This window comes from Culex pipiens, chromosome 1 (genome assembly GCF_016801865.2).
Source record: "Culex pipiens pallens isolate TS chromosome 1, TS_CPP_V2, whole genome shotgun sequence".
NCBI classification, from domain to species: domain Eukaryota; kingdom Metazoa; phylum Arthropoda; class Insecta; order Diptera; family Culicidae; genus Culex; species Culex pipiens.
In genome coordinates, this window is record NC_068937.1 from 50,016,384 (window position 1) to 50,043,207 (window position 26,824).

Genomic DNA, 26,824 nt, shown 5'->3' on the forward strand with positions numbered 1-26,824 from the left:
AAGTTTATCAAATACTAAACGTTTTTTAGCTATGTTTTAAGACGGAATGTTCTGTATTCAAGAAATAGTCTAGCGTGACGTCACAGTCTCACGTACCCCCCTCTCCCCCCTTGTCACACTTTATCACACTTGCGACAACCCCCCCCTCCCCCCCTAGAGCGTGACGTACTTTGTGGATGACGCCCTACTCACTTTTTGACAGTTGGGTTTGGTTGCAAAAAGGATTGTTCAAGGCTGCCAAACTATTTGTTTATGTTGGCAAATATGTTTGCAATAAAACAAACAAATTTCTAATGGATTAGTGCGTAATTGTTGCCAGACTCATTCTAGGCACGAACTTTCCGCCCACAATTAGTGCCCATGTCCGACGCTGTGCTCCCACCATATTGTAGAACAAGTCATAAATCTAATTATTGTCGACCCTAGTCAAGAAATAATGCGCTCTAAAACGAGCTGATTATCTTATCTCCTCACTTAAAAACAAGAAGAAAGCCTCTTTCCGAAGCCGTTCCCGCATCGTTGCCTAAAAGACGACCAAGATATTCTGAAATGACCGCAATTTCGGCCACAAAGGAAACGATTGATCTAATTACCCGAAAAGTTCTTCGCAACGCAAGGTGGCCGCCGCAAAGTTTCGGCCAGGCCCGACGAAAACCATCCAATTAGAACAAAACCACCGAAGCAATCCGGCTTTTCTCGTGGGACCATCATGATCCGGTTACCTTCTCCCTCTCTGTAAAGTTTCAACTTTTCCGAAACGAGAACTTTAATTACACCAACTTTTGGACGACCCCGTCCGCAGGTCCCCCTCTTTTGAGGTTATTTCCCACAAACGTCACCTAGAAAGTCAGAAGCTCGCGCCAAGGAGGGGGAAGATTTATTTCACCAAATTCCTATCACCTTGAGGTAACTCTAGGCCAGAGCGAGCGAGCGAGTCACCGAACCATGACCCATCACCTTGGTGCACCACCAAGTCATTAGGACAAACCGCAGCAGACAGAACCACCCTACCCTAGAGGATGACCGAACCCTAGACTAATTGATTCGTCTCCGGAGGACAGAAATGCCACCACACCGGGGTTGGTGAACCACACCGCCTCCCTATGAGCATGATGATAAATATTATGAAATTATGAGAAATTCAATTTAGAGTGCCACCTGGCGGTCGTTGACGGTGGCTTGTTTACTTGGAAGAAATGTGCAGCAAGTGGGTTTCATCTTTCACCTTCGTGAGCGGAGAAAGAATAATGGAGGTGAACGGTTTTATTACCTGTATTATCAGGGGATCCCGAGAAAAAACGTGCTGCCAAGTGACAGTTGAAACAGTTAAATCGATTTTCCTAATCTTATTATTATCATAATAATCTATAAAAATATGTTTGTGGTGATTGCAAACATATCCGTAGTAACAGTTCATTAGGGCGAATCTGCGTTTGTAAACAAGCAGTCTATCCCCCTCTTACTTGACGTGAACTGTCACTTGAGCGAAAGGGGTAGACTGCTTGTTTACAAATGCAAATTCACCCTATTGAAATGTTACTACGGATATTTACAAACATAAACAAATAGTTTGGTCACCTAGAAAACAATCGTTTTGGCAACCCAACTGTCAAAAACTGAGTAGTTTGGAAGGTAAAATCAAACCAAATTTGAGTTATCTCGAGTGAACGTGTAAGTTTTTTTTTATTTCCTGTTGGTTTTTTTGACTGACTTTTGATTACTGTAAAACTTAAAAAAAAGAAAAAAAAATCTAACTAATATTGTTTTTTTTTTTCACTAAAGGAAGTATTCGACTATGACAAACAAACAGCACATTGATAAATGTCAAAATATTTTGTCAAATCCGTAATACAATCATGCAAAATAAAACCAACAAAATTTGTATTGCTTAAGTTTAACCAACCAAGATAAAATTGAACTATGAAATTTAGAGATTATTTTTTTTCGGGATCTCCTCCCCTGGTCCACGACGAAATTGATATTTGCACAATTTCTGCCACCGTCATGCTCGTCAGAAAATTGCCGCCTGTTGACACCAGGCGCCGCTCTCGGAGTTCACACCACGCCGAGCTGCTTTTGCTTTCACCTCAACGCCTGCTGCTGCGACGCTAAAGAAAATTATATTTTGACAGCTGGAGAGCACCTGTGCGGGGCATCTTTCCCCTGGCTTTAGTTATTAACCACAGTCACATCTGCTTTGACGGAAATTAAGACATATCCACGTGCCTTCCACAACAACCAACAGGTGTCATGGCGGCGGTGGCGGCGACAAGGAGGAAGCAGCCATTGTTTCCGCTCTGTCAGTTTGCAAATGTCACCCGCAACTAGTGCCTATGCGGCAGGGAAATCGCCAAGGAAATGGTCGATTTTCGCAGACATGCCGCCGCCGCCGGATGTTCGGCTAGGTTAGGTTTGTTTTGGCCTGTGGGGTAGGTTAGGTTTAGTCATTACGACGAGCCCCCGGGTGAAATAATTGCGTAATTGAAGATGGCACAAGTTGAACTTTTGCGTCGCGTTGTTACTGTTTTGGGAATTAGCTGAAATTTAGTCGAGCTATTTCAGCAATAGATGTCAAAATCTCTTGAAATTGATAAACTTTGACAGCCGTGACAATCAGCGCCATCTCGCGCACATTAGCGCTGGTAAACTTCTTCATCCGGCCAAGCTCGTGGCAAACGTCAAAACCGGTCCTGGTCGCCACTCCATTAAGCGCTCCATAAAATTGTTTTAATTAAATCCCCGGCATCATCCGGAGCAGAGGCAACAACAACCAGTTTGGCACCTCGACTGGGTCAAGCTGCACGTCTGGAGCCGTAGAGTTTGCGGGTGTGACCACAGATAATCAGATGTTAAACTTTAACTTAACAAATTGGATTCGTTTGACAGCTAACGTTTTCTACCCAAACGTAGATGGCGACACTGTCAGCAAGGGGCCTTTCAAGTGTCAAGTCTCGCAAAACCCAAGTCTGTGGCCAAGACACCAAAACACAACAGTGGAAGAGAGGAGACGCTCCCGGAACTTTAATGATCGCATTAATTGCTTCGATGAAAACTCGTTTTCTGCTTCGTGAAAAACTTGTCATAACACGACGGCTTCAAGGGCAAAACTTTGCCGTCTGGGTCGCATAGTTTTCCCCCTGGAGATGGAGTGATATTCCGGGTAGGAACTTTACAAAACCTACTCTGGACTAGAGGCGGCAAGCGCGGACGATGGTCAGCAAACTTTAATTAGTTTGAGTGTTGAGGAATCGAGAGTGGGGTTTGATAAGGATCGATTTAGAGACGTTTAAACTCTAATTACTTAGAAAATAAGTGAAAATCAAGTCAGAAGAAATTTTAGAATTTAATAGAGAATTTGCAGCAAAACTAAATGACGCGTGTCGCCACCTATGAACAAATAGCGTAAACCTATGATTTTTAGAAAAAATGTGTTTTTTCCTTCCTAACCAACATTTTTATAAAACTTATGCCGGATTCGGATGAGAAAAATTATTTCCAACAATTTGGTGTATAACTTTCCAATATTTGTTTGATTTTTCTATGAGAAAACTGTAGATTTAGAAAAAGATAGTAATTTGGACTATTTGGCAAGAAAGTCTGTCAAAAATCAATACAAATTGTTGAATATACGTTAACACATCTGTTATCAACTATATAACTGTTTATTTCATTGGTATATACGGGGAAACTCATTTTTTCGTGTTCCAAAACATGTTTTTTAAAGAAAAAGGTCACAAATTTTTGCGCGCCCAAAAGTTGATGTTCATTATTCTAAAGCAAAAAATTTTTCTCGTCTTTTGCAACCAGTTTCATTAAGATTGATGCAGGGAATCATGAGAAATAAGCGATTTTGTTCTTCAATCCAGCAGAAAGGAATACGATTTTTGGCAAGTAACCTCATTTTGGCGCCACCTACATTTGAAACACAGTCACGCTGCAAAACCTCAATGGAAATTATTAATTAAAAATATTCAGGGACCATTCATAAACAAAATGAAAACTTTAACAAATTTAAATATTATTTTGACTTTTCATGAAAACTTAGAAAATCTGGCAACCCTGCATCGAAATATCGCCAGTTAAGTAAAAATTATTGAATAAAATGGCTTTTAGAACCGCCCTACTGTTCGTTGTTGGATATGTACTTAAAACTCCTTTCAAAGTGGAATTAACTTTGACATTTGGCAACCCTGTCATAACCCTGAGTTTTTGTGGAAATTGGTTCTAAGCCTCATTACTTATTGAATGATAAGTATTTAAAAGATATTCTTTAAATCTGGGAACACTGCCAAAATCTAAAATAATTTAAATTCAAAGATCAAACTACAAGACTCAAAACAATTAAACCCCACTCTAATGGTCCAAAAGCAAAACTGTCCCACGCTTGACACCCCCACCCATTAATGGAAAGTGAAAAATTATGATGAATGGCCATTATAAAGCGACCGAACTGGCGCCTTTTGTTTCGCGCCAACCGAGAGAGTGGTTTTGATTTCGCCTTTATTTCGTAATTAATGTTGACGATCACCGAGTCTTCTTTTCTGGGGGGGTCTTCTTCAAACTTGAATGGCTACCAGCCACCACGATTTGGCGAGGGGAAAACAATAAATCACCAAGTTTTTTTGTGGTGGTGCAAACGCTTTGGAAGCGTTTTTTTTCTGACGTTTCTAGCGGAAACTTGCCTCGCGCGCGATGGAAACTGTTATTGCGCGTATTCCCGAAAAGGACACGCGGCATACCAGCCTCGAAACAACGCGCCGCACTTTCGGCAAATGCGCGCTGTCAAATCCCATACTGCGCGTTTTATTTTTGTTGATCTTCTTCTTCGAATTGCATGGCATTGTTGCCGGGAATGTTTTTTATTGTACCAAAAGTGCAGAAAATCGCTGGCAACAGTGTCTGCGGCACATTCTGAGATGCCGCGCGGCGTGTACCTTCGAGAGAAACGGACAATACGATTACGACAGATTCAGCTCAGCTCAACGAAAAAAGAATGAACCTCGAGATAACAAAGCTCGTTTAATTGGCCGCACCAACTGCATCTCATTATTGGCATCACTGCTCGGCAGCGCCACCACGCTCGTGGTGGCATTTCGCAACCGCAAAAATCTTTTGCTTTTGTTGATTTTGCTTGTGTTTTTTTTATGAACCCATTGTTGGCGCATTAAAAATTCACCAGTTTCGTCAGGCCCGTCCGTCTATCCGCTGCACCAGTTACATCTATTAAGCATGAGCAGCAGCAGCCTCAGCTTAATTGAATCTGTGCCCTTGGCGTGCTAGCGATGTCTAACTGCAGTTGCACCACTGACGATGGCAGTGCCATCTAGCTTCAAATAGCATTAACAAAAAAATGTGGTGTGGGAATGTGCTGTGAGTGACGATTCACAGTCAGACGACGAATCTCATTTGGGTTTTTAATTTTGAGTGACAGCTCTCTCTCTCTATATATATAAGTGAGATGCATCCACTTTTCACAATAAGTCAACACGCAAACTCTCAGGACATCAATCCATTGGAGTGATTTTAAACTTATTCAAAATATAGCAACTTACTTACAAACTGTCAAAATTGCAATGGCTTGAGTCTTGACTAGTAAGGAAACAAACTCAACAATTTTCTTCTACAAAAATGATAAAGCCAGGAAAGGGCTAACAAGAAAAGATACGTGCATAATTTAAAAAGCTGTAGAAGAAACGCAATAAAAGCTTGACGACAAAAAACTTCACCACTAATGATGGAAATTTGCTTTTCTCCAGACACATACATAGAAAAAATGAAAGTGTTTCTCCTCCTCCTCCAGAGGGAGCCACTGAAAGTAGGGGGTTTTAAGCTTCCTCACCAGGGATGGAACTTTTGCTGATTACAATTCCGCAGCGGAAGCAACCTACAGGAGAGAAAATGAATAATGCTCATACCATGATGCAACGACGATGGTGCAACAAATGAGGACTCCCCCCGTTTCCCTTCCGGAATTCCCAGGAAAGGACACTGCGGAAGCGAACGTGGCCAACATTTACATATGGAAATTAATGGATGCCGGTGATGAGCTTTCGCTATTTTTTTCAACCCCGGACCGCGTCCAACGCGAAGATGGAATTTCCACATCGCCACCACCTGTTAAAAGGGGGGAGGGGGTCTTAAAAGCATATTTAACTACCCCTCCCCCCTGCGCCACATAATCCCACCACCTACCGGCAAAAGGTTACCATCCTTTACACTAAAGTTTGAGCCCATTGTCTCCCCAACTAAACCGACATTCTGCATACATTCAGGCGATAACGGGGATTTTCCCCACCAGAGGGAAGCACCACCGCCGCGCAACGGAACAATCCAATCCGATCTTGCCCACTAATCTCCCCCGTGGCTGCGGTGAAAACAATCTGTGAGCTGCTCCCAAATAAGGAGCTTTCTTCCCGGTTAGATTTTATGAAAATTGGAGCGTAAATATTAAATGTTATTACATTGGAAGCATAATTTCTGCCCGCTTCCCCTCAAGCCAGCCAGCCAGAAACCTATCATCGTCGATGGTATAACGAACGCTTTCAGGTTCGTCTCTTGGATTTTCCCACCCCTTCCACCAAATTTAGAGGGAGGGAATCTGATTGGTTTCTCCCGACGACGGTGTCTAGTTGCAGGGGATGATTGCCAAGAGGTAACGTGCCAATAGTGGGCAATTTTGGAAGGGTAATCAAAGTTTTACATAACCAAAAAATAAAATAAATATTAAAAGCCTTGATAAATTTATGCTTTGAAACATTTATTTTTTTCCAGGATTTTTTTTATTTCTGATTGAAATAATGGTTGTTGGTAATGATATAATATTGTTATCAAACAATATTTCATTTGTAATCTATGTTTTTTTATGACAAAAAATATCTGTTCACGACAATTTGCTGGAATTACAGACTTTTTTAGGGAAAATACAGATTTCTCATTAAGAAAAGTGGCAACCCTGTCTTTTTTTATATTGTGCAATTAATAAAAATTTCTAGGATCTCAGGAAATAGCAAGCATGACTAAATTTAAACTTAATATCAAAATTCTTTACATAACATTACACGGAAACGGAATCGATCGCCAAAACGCGATTAAGTTCGCCAAATCAAGCAAAACAATGTAAATGGGTCAAAGCCGAAGCTGCTCGTTCCTAATGTAAACATCCACTGACGTAAGCAGGACAGACTGTTTACATTTCAGCTTTGGTTCATTTTAATTGGTTTGGCTTGAAATGTTGTTATTTTGCAAATTTAATGACGTAAACAAAGAAAATTAACCAGTTCGGGTGGCCACACAAAATTCATTCTCGTACTCCCAACTTTTCCAAAACCTCAAAAATTATGCAGTTCTTACTCAAAGGATGGTTGCAAACTAAAAACTGTTTATGAAAAAAACGGTCAATTTTTCATAAATTTAAAAAATCAAACTATTGACAGTTTTAATAAAAATATAAACTTAACTATAGAGCAATTCTCTACGAAATCGGTCTTTTTTCTTCAATTTTAATTTTTGTATTTTTTAATCCGGCTGAAACTTTTTTGGTGCCTTCGGTATGCCCAAAGAAGCCATTTTGCATCATTAGTTTGTCCATATAATTTTCCATACAAATTCGGCAGCTGTCCATACAAAAATGATGTATGAAAATTCAAAAATCTGTATCTTTTGAAGGAATTTTTTGATCGATTTGGTGTCTTCGGCAAAGTTGTAGGTATGGATACGGACTACACTGGAAAAAATAATACACGGTAAAAAAAAATTTGGTGATTTTTTTATTTAACTTTTTATCACTAAAACTTGATTTACAAAAAAACACTATTTTTATTTTTTTTTATTTTTTGATATGTTTTAGAAGACATAAAATGCCAACTTTTCAGAAATTTCCAGGTTGTGCAAAAAATCACTGACCGAGTTATGAATTTTTTAATCAATACTGATTTTTTCAAAAAATCGAAATTTTGGTCGTAAAAATTTTTCAACTTCATTTTTCGATGTAAAATCAAATTTGCAATCAAAAAGTACTTTACTAAAATTTTGATAAAGTGCACCGTTTTCAAGTTATAGCCATATTTAAGTGACTTTTTTGAAAATAGTCGCAGTTTTTCATTTTTTTAAATTAGTGCACATGTTTGCCCAGTTTTGAAAAAAATATTTTTGAAAAGCTGAGAAAATTCTCTATATTTTGCTTATTCGGACTATGTTGATACGACCTTTAGTTGCTGAGATATTGCAATGCAAAGGTTTAAAAACAGGAAAATTGATGTTTTCTAAGTTTCACCCAAACAACCCACCATTTTCTATCGTCAATATCTCAGCAACTAATGGTCCGATTTTCAATGTTAATATATGAAACAATTGTGAAATTTTCCGATCTTTTCGAAAAAAATATTTTTGGAATTTTCAAATCAAGACAAACATTTTAAAAGGGCGTAATATTGAATGTTTGGCCTTTGTGAAATGTTAGTCTTGATTTGAAAATTCCAAAAATATTTTTTTCGAAGAGATCGGAAAATTTCACAAATGTTTCATATATTAACATTGAAAATCGGACCATTAGTTGCTGAGATATTGACGATAGAAAATGGTGGGTTGTTTGGGTGAAACTTAGAAAACATCAATTTTCCTGTTTTTAAACCTTTGCATTGCAATATCTCAGCAACTAAAGGTCGTATCAACAAAGTCCAAATAAGCAAAATATAGAGAATTTTCTCAGCTTTTCAAAAATATTTTTTTCAAAACTGGGCAAACATGTGCACTAATTTAAAAAAATGAAAAACTGCGACTATTTTCAAAAAAGTCACTTAAATATGGCTATAACTTGAAAACGGTGCACTTTATCAAAATTTCAGTAAAGTACTTTTTGATTGCAAATTTGATTTTACATCGAAAAATGAAGTTGAAAAATTTTTACGACCAAAATTTCGATTTTTTGAAAAAATCAGTATTGATTAAAAAATTCATAACTCGGTCAGTGATTTTTTGCACAACCTGGAAATTTCTGAAAAGTTGGCATTTTATGCCTTCTAAAACATATCAAAAAATAAAAAAAATTAAAAATAGTGTTTTTTTGTAAATCAAGTTTTAGTGATAAAAAGTTAAATAAAAAAATCACCAAATTTTTTTTACCGTGTATTATTTTTTTCCAGTGTAGTCCGTATCCATACCTACAACTTTGCCGAAGACACCAAATCGATCAAAAAATTCCTTCAAAAGATACAGATTTTTGAATTTTCATACATCATTTTTGTATGGACAGCTGCCGAATTTGTATGGAAAATTATATGGACAAACTAATGATGCAAAATGGCTTCTTTGGGCATACCGAAGGCACCAAAAAAGTTTCAGTCGGATTAAAAAATACAAAAAAAATCGAATGACCGAAATCCTAGAGAACTGCTCTATATATTTAATTTTAAAATCTTCAGAATAAAACACTTATAATTTCGATTTTCAGAGAAAACACTTAAATCAATGCATGAAATTTCCAAACACAAAGTTTGTGTTGCTCGGTTTTAACTGGAAAATAAAGGGATGAAAAAAAGTTAAAATAACTCAATTTTATTCTATTTTTTTATCAGAACATGAAAGTTTTAATCTTCTAAAAACAAATATCTAGCATAATATTGATCAGGAATCTTTTTATTTTTTTTTTTAATTTTCATTTTAGATTCTAAAAATCAATCTTGGCAATTTTTGAAGAAACAATTTCTTTCAACATATTTGTAATGGTTTAAATTCATAGTATTTCTGGAATCGAAATATTTTCAATAAGTGAAAAATTTCTTTTTCCCATTTAACACTAAAACCGATTTTTAACCAAAGTTTAGTTACGGAAATTTTGATACTCAAACATGTATAGGTCATCGCTAAAATTTTAAAGCTATCGCTGTTTTTTGCCTATTTCGTCGTTATTCCGCGCCAAAAAAACCCGGATTTTAATTTCAAAAAATTATGATTCGGAATCCTGGTAAAAACCCTCCTCCCATTTTTGAGTATGTAACGTAAAATTGTCCGAGGAATCCGATAAAAATATTTCCAGATAAAGACGCTTTGGTCCAGACACCGTCAAAACGACATTTTAAAGATTCAAAAGACCTTTTCATATGTTAGGCTAGATTTTTGAAGCTTCTTACTATTTTTCTTTGAAAGGCCAAATTATCACCTTTCATTTGCGTTTAAGACTAAAAAGCTAAAATCGGTTGAAATTGCGGGGAGTTGTAATTTTTTAAAAAGAGTGGTTTTTGCGAAAATCGACAAAAATGGCAATTTTTCAGACCACCCTAATACGGCGTTGGTCACCCAAAATACGGTTCTAATTATTTCGGCCAGGGGAAAATTTTGAGCCGGTTTTTCAAATCTTTGGCTGTAACTGGGAACTTCTTTTCACTTCGTCACTACAAATTTAAACTGACCACTTTTGATTAGGGACCATCCATAAACCACGTGGACAATTTAGGGGAAAGGGGGGGACTCAGGAAAAAATATTTATGATCTGATAGTTTGAAATTTGTTTAATCATCGCTTTATTAGTGTATTTTTTTTGAAGTTATTTTAAAAATTAAGCAAAATAATGCTGAACTAAACTTTTGAACATGGTAACAGAAATTATACCAGAAAGACCCAAAATAAGAGCAAATTTCCCCTAAAATTAACCAGAACCAAACACCCACACCCTATCAAACATACAAACATCATAGAGCCGGGTAGAACCAGATTGTTTGCTTATGTGATAATGGCAATGAAGACTAGGAGGATGACAGCAAATCAGAATTCATTGGAGTTGCTCAAATTTGACTTTTTGTCGGAGCCTAAATCTCGAGTATGAGCTCGATTGAACGAAATCTCAAGCATCCCAAGCTCGGTAATGGACGGCGAAACGTCAAATTTGATCCACCCTAGTATCCATACTACGACAATATCGGGGAGCCGATAAAGGGCTTCTTCTCTATAGTGCTTAGAAAGCATCATTGAAGCACACCAAAGGCCACGAGAGCAATGTAGATTGCATGCAATTGATGAATAATTAGTTCCATTACGGTGGAGTCGCTTTCTTCGCCTGTAGCGTCCAAGAATGCTAATGTTGCAAGGCACAATTGAAATTACATGCTGTTTAAAATTTGTTTATTTAATGTTTATTCAGATGTCACCTTTTGCAACATTTGCGAAACTTTCCAGCCTTTTCTTTTTTGGTTTTTGGTCGGTGACTAACGAAAACAACATTATTTATTCCTTTACCTGGCCCTTTTACAACACACGCTCGTCACACTGTCGTAAACAACAACTACTTCACAGGTAACCACCACCACTTCTCGTGAGATCCCTTCGAGGACAGTAGGTAAAACGGGATTTCCCCGGCTAGGATTTTTGGCACCGTCCCGGGGGACTGTTTTACCTCGGGCTTCAAGATCCCAACCATACCGTCCCAACCGTCGATTCAGTTCTCGCCCGGCAACGGCAGCGGAAAGTTGTTGTAACAGTGCATTTTTTAAAGTGAAACACCCAAAACACGTGATCAGTTCTGAGAAAATGAGATTTGAATTCAGCTTCTAAAATAACGGTTAGTTTGAATTGAAAATTGAAGGATTTGACAGTTGTGTTTCCAAAAAAGTGCAATAGATGTCGCTGATTTTTCAAGTTTTAAGTTCACTTGTCTGTGCTTCCAGCACAGATAGATAATATCTCAAAGCGAAAGCGCCATTGTTTCCAGCAGCTCGTTAACCAATTCTTTGTTTTTTCTTTCTCTGTGTTGCAGATTTTATCCAAACCGACAACGACTATCGCGTGGAGATAGCATGCTGCTGCAAGTTTACAATTTATGCTAAAATTATCATAGAGCGGCAACGAAAGGCAGCGAAGCAGCGCATAACGACGAGATTTAGATCAGGAGAGTGACCTACAATCCAGCCATGGGACGACGACGGAGTTGGGGCGTCCAGCTGGTGGCTCTAGCGGCGGTGTTACTTACGCACAATTTGGCAACTTCATTTCCGCAGCACTACGACTACGTTATCGGGGAGGAGTTGGGACCGGGCGGGGGAAGCGGGTTGGTGGCGGCCAAGCAGGGCTTCAAGTGCCCCGAAATGACGGCCATTAGCGAGTGCAGCTGCATGTACGCCAGCTCCGATTACGAGATTCAGTGTCCCGTGACTAATCCGGAAATTACAGTGAAAATCAAACCAGACAAGTACGCCCAGATCCAGTGCTATGACCGGCATGATTTTGGGGAGTTGCCCCAGCTAACGCTGGGTGACACCGAGCAGGTCAAAATCATTCACTGCACGTTACCGCCGCACATCTCAATTCGGCAGTACATCAACTTCCTTGGCGTGAAGCACATGAAGGAGTTCTGGTACCAAAACTACGGCAAAGACCTCGGAGTCCGGCTCGTCCGTCAGCACTTTGACGGCATGCAAGACCTGGAGAAGCTTTTCCTTAGCTCCGGCATCGAGGACATCCAACCGGACCTGTTCGCCAACCTGTCCAACCTGAAGTGGCTCGTCCTGCGAAGCAACCACGTCAAGCTACTCCACAACGTTTTCGACAACCTGACCAACCTGACCGTCCTCGAACTCGGCGCCAACCAAATCACCGAACTCGAACCCGGTCTGCTGAAAAACCAACGCAAGCTCCTTCTCCTTAACCTGTGGCGCAACCAACTCCGCAACATCACCAAAGAATCCTTCCGCGGCGCCGAATCCCTCCAACAGCTCGACCTCTCCGTCAACTCCATGGAATCCCTCAACCCGGACGTCTTCGAGCTGCTCCCCAACCTGCTCGAGCTCAACCTCGGCTTCAACCGCTTCTCCGCCCTGCCCGAGAACCTCCTCGCCGAAAACCGCAAGCTCAAAGACTTCAAGTTCATCAACAACCAGGTCCCCATGCGAACCCTCCCCCCGAACTTCCTCGGCAACCTCCCCCAGCTCACCAAGGTCTTCCTGAACCGGTGCAACTTTGTCGAACTCCCGCCGTCCCTGTTCCGCGGATCCAGTGCCATTCTCGAGCTCGACCTCAGCTACAACCAGCTGAACGCTCTGCCGGAGCTGCTGCTGCGCGATCAACGCGACCTTCAAACGCTGAACCTGGCCTACAACGAGCTGGAAGTGCTGCCCGAGATGCTGCTCGAGAATACGTCCAAGCTGCTGACGCTGCGGCTGAGCTACAACAGGCTGCGCAATTTGACCAGCAACATCTTCGCCTCGCTGAAACAGCTGACGGAGTTGCACCTGGGCAATAATATGCTGCACACGATCCACGTCAACACGTTTTCGCAGACGACGGCCCTGAAGCGGCTGGACATGCAGAACAACCAGCTGGCCTTCCACGATCTCAGCTTCGTCGTCGAGGAGCAGAACATCGCCGAAGGGGACGGAACGCCGTTCCAGTATCTGGAGTCACTGCAGGTGCTGAACCTGCGCAACAACAGCATCACTACTGTGTTCCGAGATTGGAACGTGCTGAACCTGAAGCTGAAGGATCTGGACCTGAGCTATAACAACATTTCCTCGCTGAACTACCACCGGTTCGAGTTTTTGTCCGAGTCGATTCGGGTTAACTTGAGCCATAACCGCATCTCGGAGATCGACCTGAGCGACATGGAGTCGATCATCGGGACGTCGTACAACAGCGACGCCTCGAAGATCTACGTGGACGTGAGTCACAACCCGCTGGATTGCAGCTGTATCTTCTTCTTCTTCGCCCAGTACCTGCAGAAGGAGATGAACGAAACAGTTTACAAGCGGATCGAGATCGACACGAGCAACCTGCAGTGCGCGGAACCGAAGGATCTCCGCGGAACTCCCGTCGGGCAGGTCAAGTCCGAGGACGTTTTGTGTGAGCTGGACCGACCCGGAACTAGCATTCGTCGATGCCCTGTCGGCTGCAGCTGCTCTACCCGCCGCAAGGACTTTGCCGTCATCGTCAACGGAACCGGCCAGGGACTCGTCCAGATTCCGGAACTTCCGCTGCCCCAATCGTTCGGATTCCGCTTCATCGAGCTGCACATGGACCACAACAACATCACGGAACTGCCAACGGACGCCCTCCCCGGCTATTCCAGCGTTGCCAAGCTGTACGTTGCCAACAACGCCATTTCCGAGCTTCTTCCCGAGAATCTCCCGGCTAGCTTGCGCATCCTAGACCTGACCCACAACCGCCTGACCAGCCTGAACGAATCCGTCGTGGAAGCGCTCAACAGCAGCAAGCAGCTGACGAACCTCAAACTGTCCGGCAATCAGTGGCGCTGCGACTGCACGACCTCGGAAATGCTCCGCTTTGTGCGCAACAGCTTCCGCAAGGTGTCGGACATCTCCCAGGTGGCCTGCAACGACGGAACCTCGATCGAAGCCATCCAGATCGGAGATCTGTGCAACGAAAACCTCAACACGTACATCACGCTCAGCATCATCCTGTCGATCCTGGGACTGCTGATCGGACTGCTCACCGTGCTGTTCTACACGTACCACATGGAGATCAAGGTGTGGATGTTCACGCACAACGTGTTCGTGTGGCTCGTCACCGAGGAGGAGCTGGACAAGGACAAGATGTACGACGCGTTCATCTCGTACTCGCACAAGGACGAGGACTTTATCACCGACCACCTGATTCCGACGCTCGAGAAGGAGCCGATGAACTTCAAGACGTGCTGGCACGTACGCGACTTTATGCCCGGCGAGCTGATCCCGACGCAGGTAAGATAATACAATGAAGTCCCGTAAATTTGAACAGAAACTAATCCATCTCTCCCCCTCCCATCCACAGATCATCAAATCCGTCGAGGAGTCCCGCCGCACGATCGTCGTTCTGTCCAGCAACTTCCTCCAGTCCGAGTGGGCCAAGATGGAGTTCCGCACCGCCCACATCAACTCCATGTCCGAGAAGCGCGTCCGCGTGATCATCATCATCTACGGAGACATCGGCGACATCGAGAACCTGGACTCCGAGCTGAAGGCCTACCTCAAGATGAACACCTACGTCAAGTGGGGCGATCCGTGGTTCTGGGACAAGCTGCGCTACGCCATGCCGCACCCCCCGACCGTCAAGGGACTGAAGCGATCCGGCCTGATCAAGAACCACATCCGCAGCTCCGTCGACGACAAGCTAGAGCTTATCAAACCCGTCCCCGTTACGCCACCCCCACTGACCACGCCCCCCGCGGAAATGAACGGCTCGCTAAGCCCCGCCCCCTTCATAATCTCGAACGGAAAATCGCTCATGAACGGAAACGGCTATCACCACGCCGGAAACGGACACCTGCTGAATGGCCACGCCAACGGACACGTGAACGGCGCTTACGTCATCAACAGCAACGCCAAGCAGAGTGACGTGTAGAAGGATCAAAGACTGAACGCCGCGTGAGATTAGGAAGCCCCTTCACATTAAAAAAAACCAACAAACAATCTCGACACCTTTAAATTGTGATAAAGACAGACAAAACAAAAGCACGCGTAGCTGAATCTCCCCATCCCCTAATACTAACCCTAAAACTGAGTGCGGAATATATCATTAGCGCAAATCGGCAAAGAAAAAAAGTCATTTGTACAAAACGATACTGTAGTCTAAGATCTCGAGACAGAACGTTAAGAATCTTCTGTGGCAAGATTCTATTACGGTGACTGAATAACACAAATTCACGCAAAAAAAAAAAAAACAAATGAACACTTAGAGCTTCAGCAAAAAAAAACAAGAGAACGAATCCAAATTACTTACGATAAAGCCTTTTGTACATAGAGACTTATTTATTATTAGTGTCTTTTTTGGAGGTAGCATTAAGACACGTAAACAACACACTCGAATAAGCAATCTTTGTTTAAATACCTTACACTATACTCGTCGTAAACGTTAAGCTAAGTTAAAAAAACTACTATTTGTTTTATAACTCTTGAATGAATTCGTTGTTTTTCCAACTAAAAATCAGCAAATTTTGCTAAGATTTGTACCCTTTCCCCACTAATTTTAAGCAAAAACAGTGCAAGCGATTGTTAGTTTTTTTTCTATTCTTATTTGTAAACAATTGTAAAAGATAACGAAAACCCGGTAGCGTTAAGTAGTTTGTTAAAAAGAAACGACGACACAGCAAGTGTATCTGAATCTATCCCAAAAAATAATAGCAATATATGGAGATCACATTGTGAGACAACTTAAAAAAAAGAAGAGTACGAATGAAACTATGGATGAAATAAATATGTAAATTTTTAAATGACTCAAGTGTTTTCAATTATGGTTCACAGTCCCTGAATTATCTATACCACTTCACTGCCGTTTTACGGCGATATGATGTATACGCCATTTCGGACATTTTCAATTTTATTGTACAGTCTGATAAAGAATCTTAAAAGCTACCTCCTGACGAAAGAATTTTTCAAAAAACTGCTCTGGGGCCCATTTTATTAAGCAAACAAACAATGATGTATACGCCAATTTTACTCATCATGATGTATGTATACATTGAGAATTGATAGAAGTCAAATTCAATACTGTTTGAATGTTGATTTGAGGTTTTGGGACCAAATCAAGATTGGGCAATATTTTATTACATTATTTCGATTTAATTCTTAAGGGGACGTCCATTAGGCATCATCCATAAAGTACGTCACGTTCTGAGGGAAGAGGGGGGTTTTGAGAAAGCGTGACGTTGCGTGTTAAAAGCATAGGGAAATCGTGACAAAGGGGGTGGAGTAAATTTTGGCTGATTTTAATGTGACGTACTTAATGGATGACACCTTATCCACATCCACGTAGACACTTTTTTGAAAATTCTAGACCCACCCACCTCCCTTGCTGACAATTGTTCATGCAAAAAATGTGTTTATGGAGCATAGACAATCGCTAAGGGAGCGTTATTTTATTACGTAACGCAAAAAATCGGATTTTTAGACCCCCCCTCGTAACAAAATTTCCATACAAATTTTAAAAAAATTGTATGGAGCGTAACACGGCCTCCGACCCCCCTCCCCCCAACTGCGTTACGTAATAAAAGAACGCTCCCTAATACCTTCCCCCCCCCCTTTAGCTGGCACAAAAAATAAAGCCAGCTTTGATCGAGCAATGTATACATACATCATTGGGCAGGAAAAGTAGTGATTTTTTATTGCTATTTTTACGGCCAAATGATGTTTGTAGTTTAAAATCGTAGAGAATAGGAAAAATCAAGAAATTTTATAGGGGCCACATTTTTATTGTACTTTTTGACAGTTTCTACAGAGCAGACCTCAAATAAGTCATTTTAAATTGAAAAAAAATGAACAGAAACAGAAAATCGTGTCTACAGCAAAATCACCTCAATGGCGTATACATCATATCGCCGTAAAACGGCAGTTCACTCCAATCAAAAAAATATCCGAAACGTTATTCCCTTTCTCACCGCACTGAGGTAATGGTAAAATCGAAAAAAGGTACTTAGAAAATAAGCTTCGTAGGCACACCTTCACGTAACAAAATTTCCACGCAAATTGAATAAAATAACGTAAGACTTGTGCTGAAAAAAAAATCATTTTGCAACTTCATCATGCAACGCGGAAAAAAGGAGGCAAACAAAAAAAAACCGCTTTCGAACTTTTCAAAGAAAGTAAACGTCATTTTTCTACGTTTGACGTTACACCTGCGAGCGTCCACTTAACTCCCGGTGGTTTATCACTTTTTCGTTAGACATTTTTAAAAGTTTGCACCCTGTTGATTTGACTGTCGAGCTGTCACTTTTACACGGCGCTCACATACACTATAAAGCTATCTAAGCCCCATCTCACTCACACTAGCTTACCATTTGTTTTTAATGGCAGGTACAAATTTTAACCTAAAAAAACTTCGTGTACAAACACTTAATACATGCGCACGTAGATAACTCTATCAAAGCAAACGTTGGATAGTGTGCGTGAGCTCCGTGTAAAGAGGGTGTCAAAGGGAGCGTTCTTTTATTACGCAACGCACAAATTTGTATTTGTTACGGGCCTTGACCGATCTTATGCACCAGGTTCCCGACGAACACGCACTGCCCTTACACCTACATCGCACCCTTGTTCTGAGCCGGTACGAGCAACACGCTAGAACACGCTTTGAGTGCTCGTGCCAGACATTCACACATTTCCGGTTACGCATTTGAACTCGTTCCGGAGGCGTTACAGTGTTTTGGGTTTGATGTAAGTATAAGAGCCTAAACATTTATAGTGTGCATTCCCTAATCTTGAGTCGTGTTTATCTGTTTCTATTTCTTCTGTCACGGTGTTTTGTTACATTTTTTTGGACCTAAGCATGTTGTTCAAAAGTTTACCAAAAGTACAATAATGATAAGTGCATGACTTAGATGATTCAAAATATTGAGTAAAGACTCGAACCTCACTTGTTAGAAGAAAAGGGTGAAGATTGAAAAAAATAGACAGTAAAGGAGAATATACTTTATAAAGAATCAATAGTAAGAGAATCATAATTGTATGTTGAAGAATAAAAAAAGTGCTACAAATTTTAATGTTATATATACTAAAGGATGCGCTAAGATCTGGCCTACACGCCATTGATGTTGAAAATAAACGCTTTAGTGGCCAATATGCCTCAAAAAGTGAAATTTTTGAAAACAAATCTTTTTTACGGGTTAAATCCCATTGAAAATTCAAATTCAAAGCGCCAGCTACTGTTACGTCCAATCAAGCTCATATTTTGGATTTGGGTTCAATACGTCCACCGGAACAAACCCTTGAATACCCGCCATTTTTGTTACATCCTAATAGATATGCCCTTTTGGTTTTTTTTTCTGATTTAGTGAATGGGAGTGGATTCAATGAAGTGACGCATTATATTTAGGATACATTTAAATCTTATTCAAAAGGCATATTAACTCTAAAATTTCACAGCACAACATCCGCCAACCGTTTCGCCTCCCTCGCCCGGTTCTTCTCCCGCAGCAGTTCCGTCTGTTTGCGCGTTCTCTCGCTCTGTTCCCGCCGGTGCTTCCTCATCAGCGCGGCACTCCGATGGGGCATCGCGTACAGCAACTTTTGCCACAGAAACGGGTCGTCCCGCTCGAGCAGAGTCTTGCTGCGCAGTGACGTCCGCAGTTCGTCAAACTTTTCCACGTCCTCGGCGAGGATCACGATCAGGCGAGACCGGGTTAGGGCGGACTCGAACGTTGTCCGGAAGCTCGTAAGCGTCCACTGGGACTGGAGGTACTGCTTGGTGATGTAGATGATGGTGCGGCGCGAGCTTCGGATGGCCTGCTCGAACTGCTCGGTTGGGATTGGATCGCCGGGGATGAAGTTTTGCGTGAGGATGCTGCACAGCTTGTAGGAATGGGGGGCTTTCTCGAGCGTGGGGATGAGCTCGTTGACGATAAACTGGTCGTTCCGGTGGGAGTAGGAGATGAAGGCGTCGAAGGGAAGCAGGGCGGCATCGGGTTCCTCGTGGCTAACGAATCCGAGGCAGATTTGCAGTGAGAAAAGCCGGACTTTGATGGAGTGACGGTGCCGGATGTACAGGGCGGAGAAGGTGATGGTTAGGGTGAACAGGACGGATCCTAGTACCATCAGGAACATGACCTTGGTTATGCACGATCGGTTGAGGTCGATGAGGCGTTGACCGGAGGTGCAGGTTGGGACGCGGAACTGCTTGAACTTTGTGCCCAGACGAACCATCTGCTTTGCTAGATGGCATTCACAAGGCCAAGAGTTGTTTATCAGGACAATCTCACGAAGAGTTTTGATTTTGAGGGCATGGTCCACGAAAGTATCTTCAAGTTGGTGTAGCTTGTTGTAGGTCATGGATACGAAGGACAAATTTGCATGTAAACTAGCAACATTCAAAGCATCAATCTCATTACCATCGAGTAAGAGTTTATTGATCAGTCCAAATCCTGGGTTATCTTCAACTGCTGGAATGACCCGTATTGAGTTGTTACGGACATCCAGCGTAACGGATGATGAGTTGAGCGATATCTCTCTGGAAATCAACGGAACTTCCTCAAGTAAACTATTTGAGCAATCTATAGTAAGATTTCGTCTGGTTTGATCAATCCGGCAACTGCGACACTCCTTCGGACACAATTCACTCCAGTAGTTGGTAGCATTTTCGTTCAGTCTCTCTCCACTCACGAAGATTCCAACCCAAAACAAAACAATCGACCAGAACAGCTTCATTCTCGCGCGCGCGGGATGAATCACTCTAACCGACGACGCCGGAATTGACACGGAAGGTTATCGCGATGCTGTGGCTGTCGATGCACTGAGTTCTCGAAACGTGCTGCACGGGTGATGCATCCCGCAGTGCCGCTACGTGCTCGGTTCGCGATTTGTTTATAGTAATTTGATTGATGTGGGTTTTCTGAATCACTGATAACAGGTGGAATGTCTCGGTAAGTGTGAGTTTTGTTCTTCTTTTGTCAGTACAGTTTGGATGTTGAGCGAATTGTGGCGCCATTACCACGGAAATTAATGTTCGTGGCATTTTTGGTACCAGATGTCCCATGGCAGAGGGTTCGGAGGAAGCAAAAATTTCTCAGCATTGGGGGCGGTAGATTAGGGTGTTCCAAATTTGCCCCCCCCCCCACCCCCCCCCCCCTGACGATTTTTCCTATACAAACTTCAAGCGATTAGAGGGAAGGGTTCCCGTGGTCAGAATGAGCTCAAATTTGGAATAAAGCCTAGTGATGGGTCAATCTATGATTCAGGGGGTAGCCCCAAAAAAGCTCGGATTTGGACTACCCTACTGTAGATTCGTTTTAACATTTGAACTCAACCCACTGCAACGAAACATCAAAAATAAAAAAATAGATCAAATTATTCGCTCTACAGCATTGCCTTGGCGTTCTCGATTGCAAGATTCCTACTCGAAACTATGAGTCCGAAGGCTTGATTGTTGAGGCAATTATACTTGATTGTTGGGGCAACGAAACATCATAGCGCTTAAATTAACGCCGTAGGTCTGACCACTTAAAATTAGAACATCGTTATCCCAAGTAATCACATGGACGAATATTTGTAAAATTGTTTAATGCCCTCATTGATTTATATTGTATGATTTTAACAAAATGTTATTCGTTTAATTTTTGCATTAAAAAAATATTAATTTCAAAAAAACGGGGTGACATGGCTGGAATTTGAATTTATTGTTCAAAAATTATAGATATTTTGTAAACATGTATTGCCACAAAACCAAGATTTTTTAAATGTATTTTTTAAATTGTGTTTTTGAAAATAGTTTCGACGAAATCGTTATTTTAAAAACTTCGATAGTCACTGTGATTCTAACAAATTTACCGTTATCAATAAGATATTTTGGGCCTACTAAGCAGATCGCACTTTTAATTTGATGCATTCTCAAGTTATACATGAATAAGTTGGTTTTTTAATGCTTTAGCTCGTACATTATCAACATTTTGATAAAAAATACCTTATATCGCTGTAAAAGCACGAACAATTAAAACACTTTTTGCCCCTATTTTGGGAATATTGCTCCTATCATACGACCTTCTTTGTGCATATTTTCGGACTAGCCATATTTTCGGACCTACCTTCTGATTGGTTGAAATCTCCAAGCACGTGGCGATTTTTTTTGACGTACGGTTCAGCCCCAGCTCGTACAGTTCAGCTCCAAAAAGTACGGTCACCAAACAGGCTTAATCGTTGTGCTGTTACAAGCCACAAATCAACATTAAAATAATGGATTTAACTAGTAACAGTAAAATTACGTGGATAAATTGCAAGAGCATAATTGATTTCATTAATTTATGAGCTTTAAAGATAATTAAATATTTGTTGCGCAGCCAATTAATTAAAACAAATAACCTTCTATTAAATTCTAGATTTTTATATTAATTTCGAGGATTTATTTTCCAAAACTTTTAGAAACATAAAGTTTAGTATTTTTAGAATAAACCGAATATTAAAATTTAAGAGTTTTTTTTTTAATTCTAGAATTTTGGAAATCAAGATTAAAATTTTAGAACTTCAAAATCCTATAATTTGAAATTTTGTCAGTTTTTGAATGGAACAATTTAAAAAATTTAAAATTTAAGAATATTTGAAATGTTGAAACTTTAAAATTTAAGAATATTTGAAATGTAGAAAATTTAAAATGCAGCTGCAGCTGAATGGTTACGGTGTTCGCTTTGTAAGCGAATGGTTCTGGGTTCGATTCCCATCTGCTCCTATCGAGAAAGTTAAGGACATAGAATTACTTGACATGCTGAATGTGAACGAAAAATCAAAGTCGCTGGAGGCGGGGTTCGAACCCCCGTCCTTTGGATTGGTAAGCAAAAATGCTATCCACTAGGCCATGGCGACTTGGTGAGCTCAGACTGGAATTAGGAATACTGTTACAACCAACCCGCAACGCCTTTCGAGGTGTATCCTAGGGTTCTACCTCTCATACTAACATTGAGTCCAAAACCTCCCTACAAACATCTATACCACAAAGGTGACGTAGGGGTCCTTGCGCACTTTAGATAGGTGTTTACCAACGATCCTTCCCATCCCTGAGGATAGCTTGGACCCGGTCAGGACCCCCTTATGCCCTGGGTAGCATTACACACTCATCAAAAGATGAAGACATGGTATCTCCCGTGTTGGATTGTTGTTCCGGATGAGGGTCTAATACAACCACACCAAACAGTGGGATAAGCGTTGTGGAGCCTTCCGTTGGTGAGGCATCCTCCAAATGCTAATGCTAATGCTAATGTAGAAAATCTAAAATTTAAAATTTTTAGGATTTTAGAACTTTAAAATTCTGTAATTTTAGAATTCTGGAATTTCAGAATGTTAGAATTTTAGAATTTTAGAATTTTAGAATTTTAGAATTTTAGAATTTTAGAATTTTAGAATTTTAGAATTTTAGAATTTTAGAATTTTAGAATTTTAGAATTTTAGAATTTTAGAATTTTAGAATTTTAGAATTTTAGAATTTTAGAATTTTAGAATTTTAGAATTTTAGAATTTTAGAATTTTAGAATTTTAGAATTTTAGAATTTTAGAATTTTAGAATTTTAGAATTTTAGAATTTTAGAATTTTAGAATTTTAGAATTTTAGAATTTTAGAATTTTAGAATTTTAGAATTTTAGAATTTTAGAATTTTAGAATTTTAGAATTTTAGAATTTTAGAATTTTAGAATTTTAGAATTTTAGAATTTTAGAATTTTAGAATTTTAGAATTTTAGAATTTTAGAATTTTAGAATTTTAGAATTTTAGAATTTTAGAATTTTAGAATTTTAGAATTTTAGAATTTTAGAATTTTAGAATTTTAGAATTTTAGAATTTTAGAATTTTAGAATTTTAGAATTTTAGAATTTTAGAATTTTAGAATTTTAGAATTTTAGAATTTTAGAATTTTAGAATTTTAGAATTTTAGAATTTTAGAATTTTAGAATTTTAGAATTTTAGAATTTTAGAATTTTAGAATTTTAGAATTTTAGAATTTTAGAATTTTAGAATTTTAGAATTTTAGAATTTTAGAATTTTAGAATTTTAGAATTTTAGAATTTTAGAATTTTAGAATTTTAGAATTTTAGAATTTTAGAATTTTAGAATTTTAGAATTTTAGAATTTTAGAATTTTAGAATTTTAGAATTTTAGAATTTTAGAATTTTAGAATTTTAGAATTTTAGAATTTTAGAATTTTAGAATTTTAGAATTTTAGAATTTTAGAATTTTAGAATTTTAGAATTTTAGAATTTTAGAATTTTAGAATTTTAGAATTTTAGAATTTTAGAATTTTAGAATTTTAGAATTTTAGAATTTTAGAATTTTAGAATTTTAGAATTTTAGAATTTTAGAATTTTAGAATTTTAGAATTTTAGAATTTTAGAATTTTAGAATTTTAGAATTTTAGAATTTTAGAATTTTAGAATTTTAGAATTTTAGAATTTTAGAATTTTAGAATTTTAGAATTTTAGAATTTTAGAATTTTAGAATTTTAGAATTTTAGAATTTTAGAATTTTAGAATTTTAGAATTTTAGAATTTTAGAATTTTAGAATTTTAGAATTTTAGAATTTTAGAATTTTAGAATTTTAGAATTTTAGAATTTTAGAATTTTAGAATTTTAGAATTTTAGAATTTTAGAATTTTAGAATTTTAGAATTTTAGAATTTTAGAATTTTAGAATTTTAGAATTTTAGAATTTTAGAATTTTAGAATTTTAGAATTTTAGAATTTTAGAATTTTAGAATTTTAGAATTTTAGAATTTTAGAATTTTAGAATTTTAGAATTTTAGAATTTTAGAATTTTAGAATTTTAGAATTTTAGAATTTTAGAATTTTAGAATTTTAGAATTTTAGAATTTTAGAATTTTAGAATTTTAGAATTTTAGAATTTTAGAATTTTAGAATTTTAGAATTTTAGAATTTTAGAATTTTAGAATTTTAGAATTTTAGAATTTTAGAATTTTAGAATTTTAGAATTTTAGAATTTTAGAATTTTAGAATTTTAGAATTTTAGAATTTTAGAATTTTAGAATTTTAGAATTTTAGAATTTTAGAATTTTAGAATTTTAGAATTTAGAATTTTAGAATTTTAGAATTTTAGAATTTTAGAATTTTAGAATTTTAGAATTTTAGAATTTTAGAATTTTAGAATTTTAGAATTTTAGAATTTTAGAATTTTAGAATTTTAGAATTTTAGAATTTTAGAATTTTAGAATTTTAGAATTTTAGAATTTTAGAATTTTAGAATTTTAGAATTTTAGAATTTTAGAATTTTAGAATTTAGAATTTTAGAATTTTAGAATTTTAGAATTTTAGAATTTTAGAATTTTAGAATTTTAGAATTTTAGAATTTTAGAATTTTAGAATTTTAGAATTTTAGAATTTTAGAATTTTAGAATTTTAGAATTTTAGTATTTTAGAATTTTAGAATTTTAGAATTTTAGAATTTTAGAATTTTAGAATTTTAGAATTTTAGAATTTTAGAATTTTAGAATTTTAGAATTTTAGAATTTTAGAATTTTAGAATTTTAGAATTTTAGAATTTTAGAATTTTAGAATTTTAGAATTTTAGAATTTTAGAATTTTAGAATTTTAGAATTTTAGAATTTTAGAATTTTAGAATTTTAGAATTTTAGAATTTTAGAATTTTAGAATTTTAGAATTTTAGAATTTTAGAATTTTAGAATTTTAGAATTTTAGAATTTTAGAATTTTAGAATTTTAGAATTTTAGAATTTTAGAATTTTAGAATTTTAGATTTTTAGAATTTTAGAATTTTAGAATTTTAGAATTTTAGAATTTTAGAATTTTAGAATTTTAGAATTTTAGAATTTTAGAATTTTAGAATTTTAGAATTTTAGAATTTTAGAATTTTAGAATTTTAGAATTTTAGAATTTTAGAATTTTAGAATTTTAGAATTTTAGAATTTTAGAATTTTAGAATTTTAGAATTTTAGAATTTTAGAATTTTAGAATTTTAGAATTTTAGAATTTTAGAATTTTAGAATTTTAGAATTTTAGAATTTTAGAATTTTAGAATTTTAGAATTTTAGAATTTTAGAATTTTAGAATTTTAGAATTTTAGAATTTTAGAATTTTAGAATTTTAGAATTTTAGAATTTTAGAATTTTAGAATTTTAGAATTTTAGAATTTTAGAATTTTAGAATTTTAGAATTTTAGAATTTTAGAATTTTAGAATTTAGAATTTTAGAATTTTAGAATTTTAGAATTTTAGAATTTTAGAATTTTAGAATTTTAGAATTTTAGAATTTTAGAATTTTAGAATTTTAGAATTTTAGAATTTTAGAATTTTAGAATTTTAGAATTTTAGAATTTTAGAATTTTAGAATTTTAGAATTTTAGAATTTTAGAATTTTAGAATTTTAGAATTTTAGAATTTTAGAATTTTAGAATTTTAGAATTTTAGAATTTTAGAATTTTAGAATTTTAGAATTTTAGAATTTTAGAATTTTAGAATTTTAGAATTTTAGAATTTTAGAATTTTAGAATTTTAGAATTTTAGAATTTTAGAATTTTAGAATTTTAGAATTTTAGAATTTTAGAATTTTAGAATTTTAGAATTTTAGAATTTTAGAATTTTAGAATTTTAGAATTTTAGAATTTTAGAATTTTAGAATTTTAGAATTTTAGAATTTTAGAATTTTAGAATTTTAGAATTTTAGAATTTTAGAATTTTAGAATTTTAGAATTTTAGAATTTTAGAATTTTAGAATTTTAGAATTTTAGAATTTTAGAATTTTAGAATTTTAGAATTTTAGAATTTTAGAATTTTAGAATTTTAGAATTTTAGAATTTTAGAATTTTAGAATTTTAGAATTTTAGAATTTTAGAATTTTAGAATTTTAGAATTTTAGAATTTTAGAATTTTAGAATTTTAGAATTTTAGAATTTTAGAATTTTAGAATTTTAGAATTTTAGAATTTTAGAATTTTAGAATTTTAGAATTTTAGAATTTTAGAATTTTAGAATTTTAGAATTTTAGAATTTTAGAATTTTAGAATTTTAGAATTTTAGAATTTTAGAATTTTAGAATTTTAGAATTTTAGAATTTTAGAATTTTAGAATTTTAGAATTTTAGAATTTTAGAATTTTAGAATTTTAGAATTTTAGAATTTTAGAATTTTAGAATTTTAGAATTTTAGAATTTTAGAATTTTAGAATTTTAGAATTTTAGAATTTTAGAATTTTAGAATTTTAGAATTTTAGAATTTTAGAATTTTAGAATTTTAGAATTTTAGAATTTTAGAATTTTAGAATTTTAGAATTTTAGAATTTTAGAATTTTAGAATTTTAGAATTTTAGAATTTTAGAATTTTAGAATTTTAGAATTTTAGAATTTTAGAATTTTAGAATTTTAGAATTTTAGAATTTTAGAATTTTAGAATTTTAGAATTTTAGAATTTTAGAATTT

At 36.9% G+C, this 26,824-nt stretch overlaps 3 protein-coding genes across 7 annotated transcripts in view; 1 reads left to right on the plus strand and 2 right to left on the minus strand.

The window, feature by feature from the left end:
• The window catches only part of LOC120431391 (protein toll), a 37,435-nt gene extending 21,243 nt beyond the window's left edge, over window positions 1-16,192 (plus strand). Inside the window, exons 3-4 of the mRNA XM_039596544.2 lie at window positions 11,747-14,681; window positions 14,752-16,192. Coding sequence (XP_039452478.1) covers window positions 11,901-14,681; window positions 14,752-15,321 — 3,351 coding nt within the window. The 5' untranslated portion in view covers window positions 11,747-11,900 and the 3' untranslated portion in view covers window positions 15,322-16,192. The remainder of the gene's footprint in view (window positions 1-11,746; window positions 14,682-14,751) is intronic.
• The window catches only part of LOC120432354 (cation-independent mannose-6-phosphate receptor), a 259,577-nt gene that overhangs the window by 215,466 nt on the left and 17,287 nt on the right, over window positions 1-26,824 (minus strand). The gene's annotated exons all lie outside the window — the stretch shown is intronic.
• LOC120432653 (protein toll-like) lies at window positions 18,689-20,459 on the minus strand. The gene has a single exon (XM_039597900.2). The coding sequence runs from the start codon at window positions 20,109-20,111 to the stop codon at window positions 18,828-18,830; it is 1,284 nt and encodes a 427-aa protein (XP_039453834.1). The 5' UTR covers window positions 20,112-20,459; the 3' UTR covers window positions 18,689-18,827.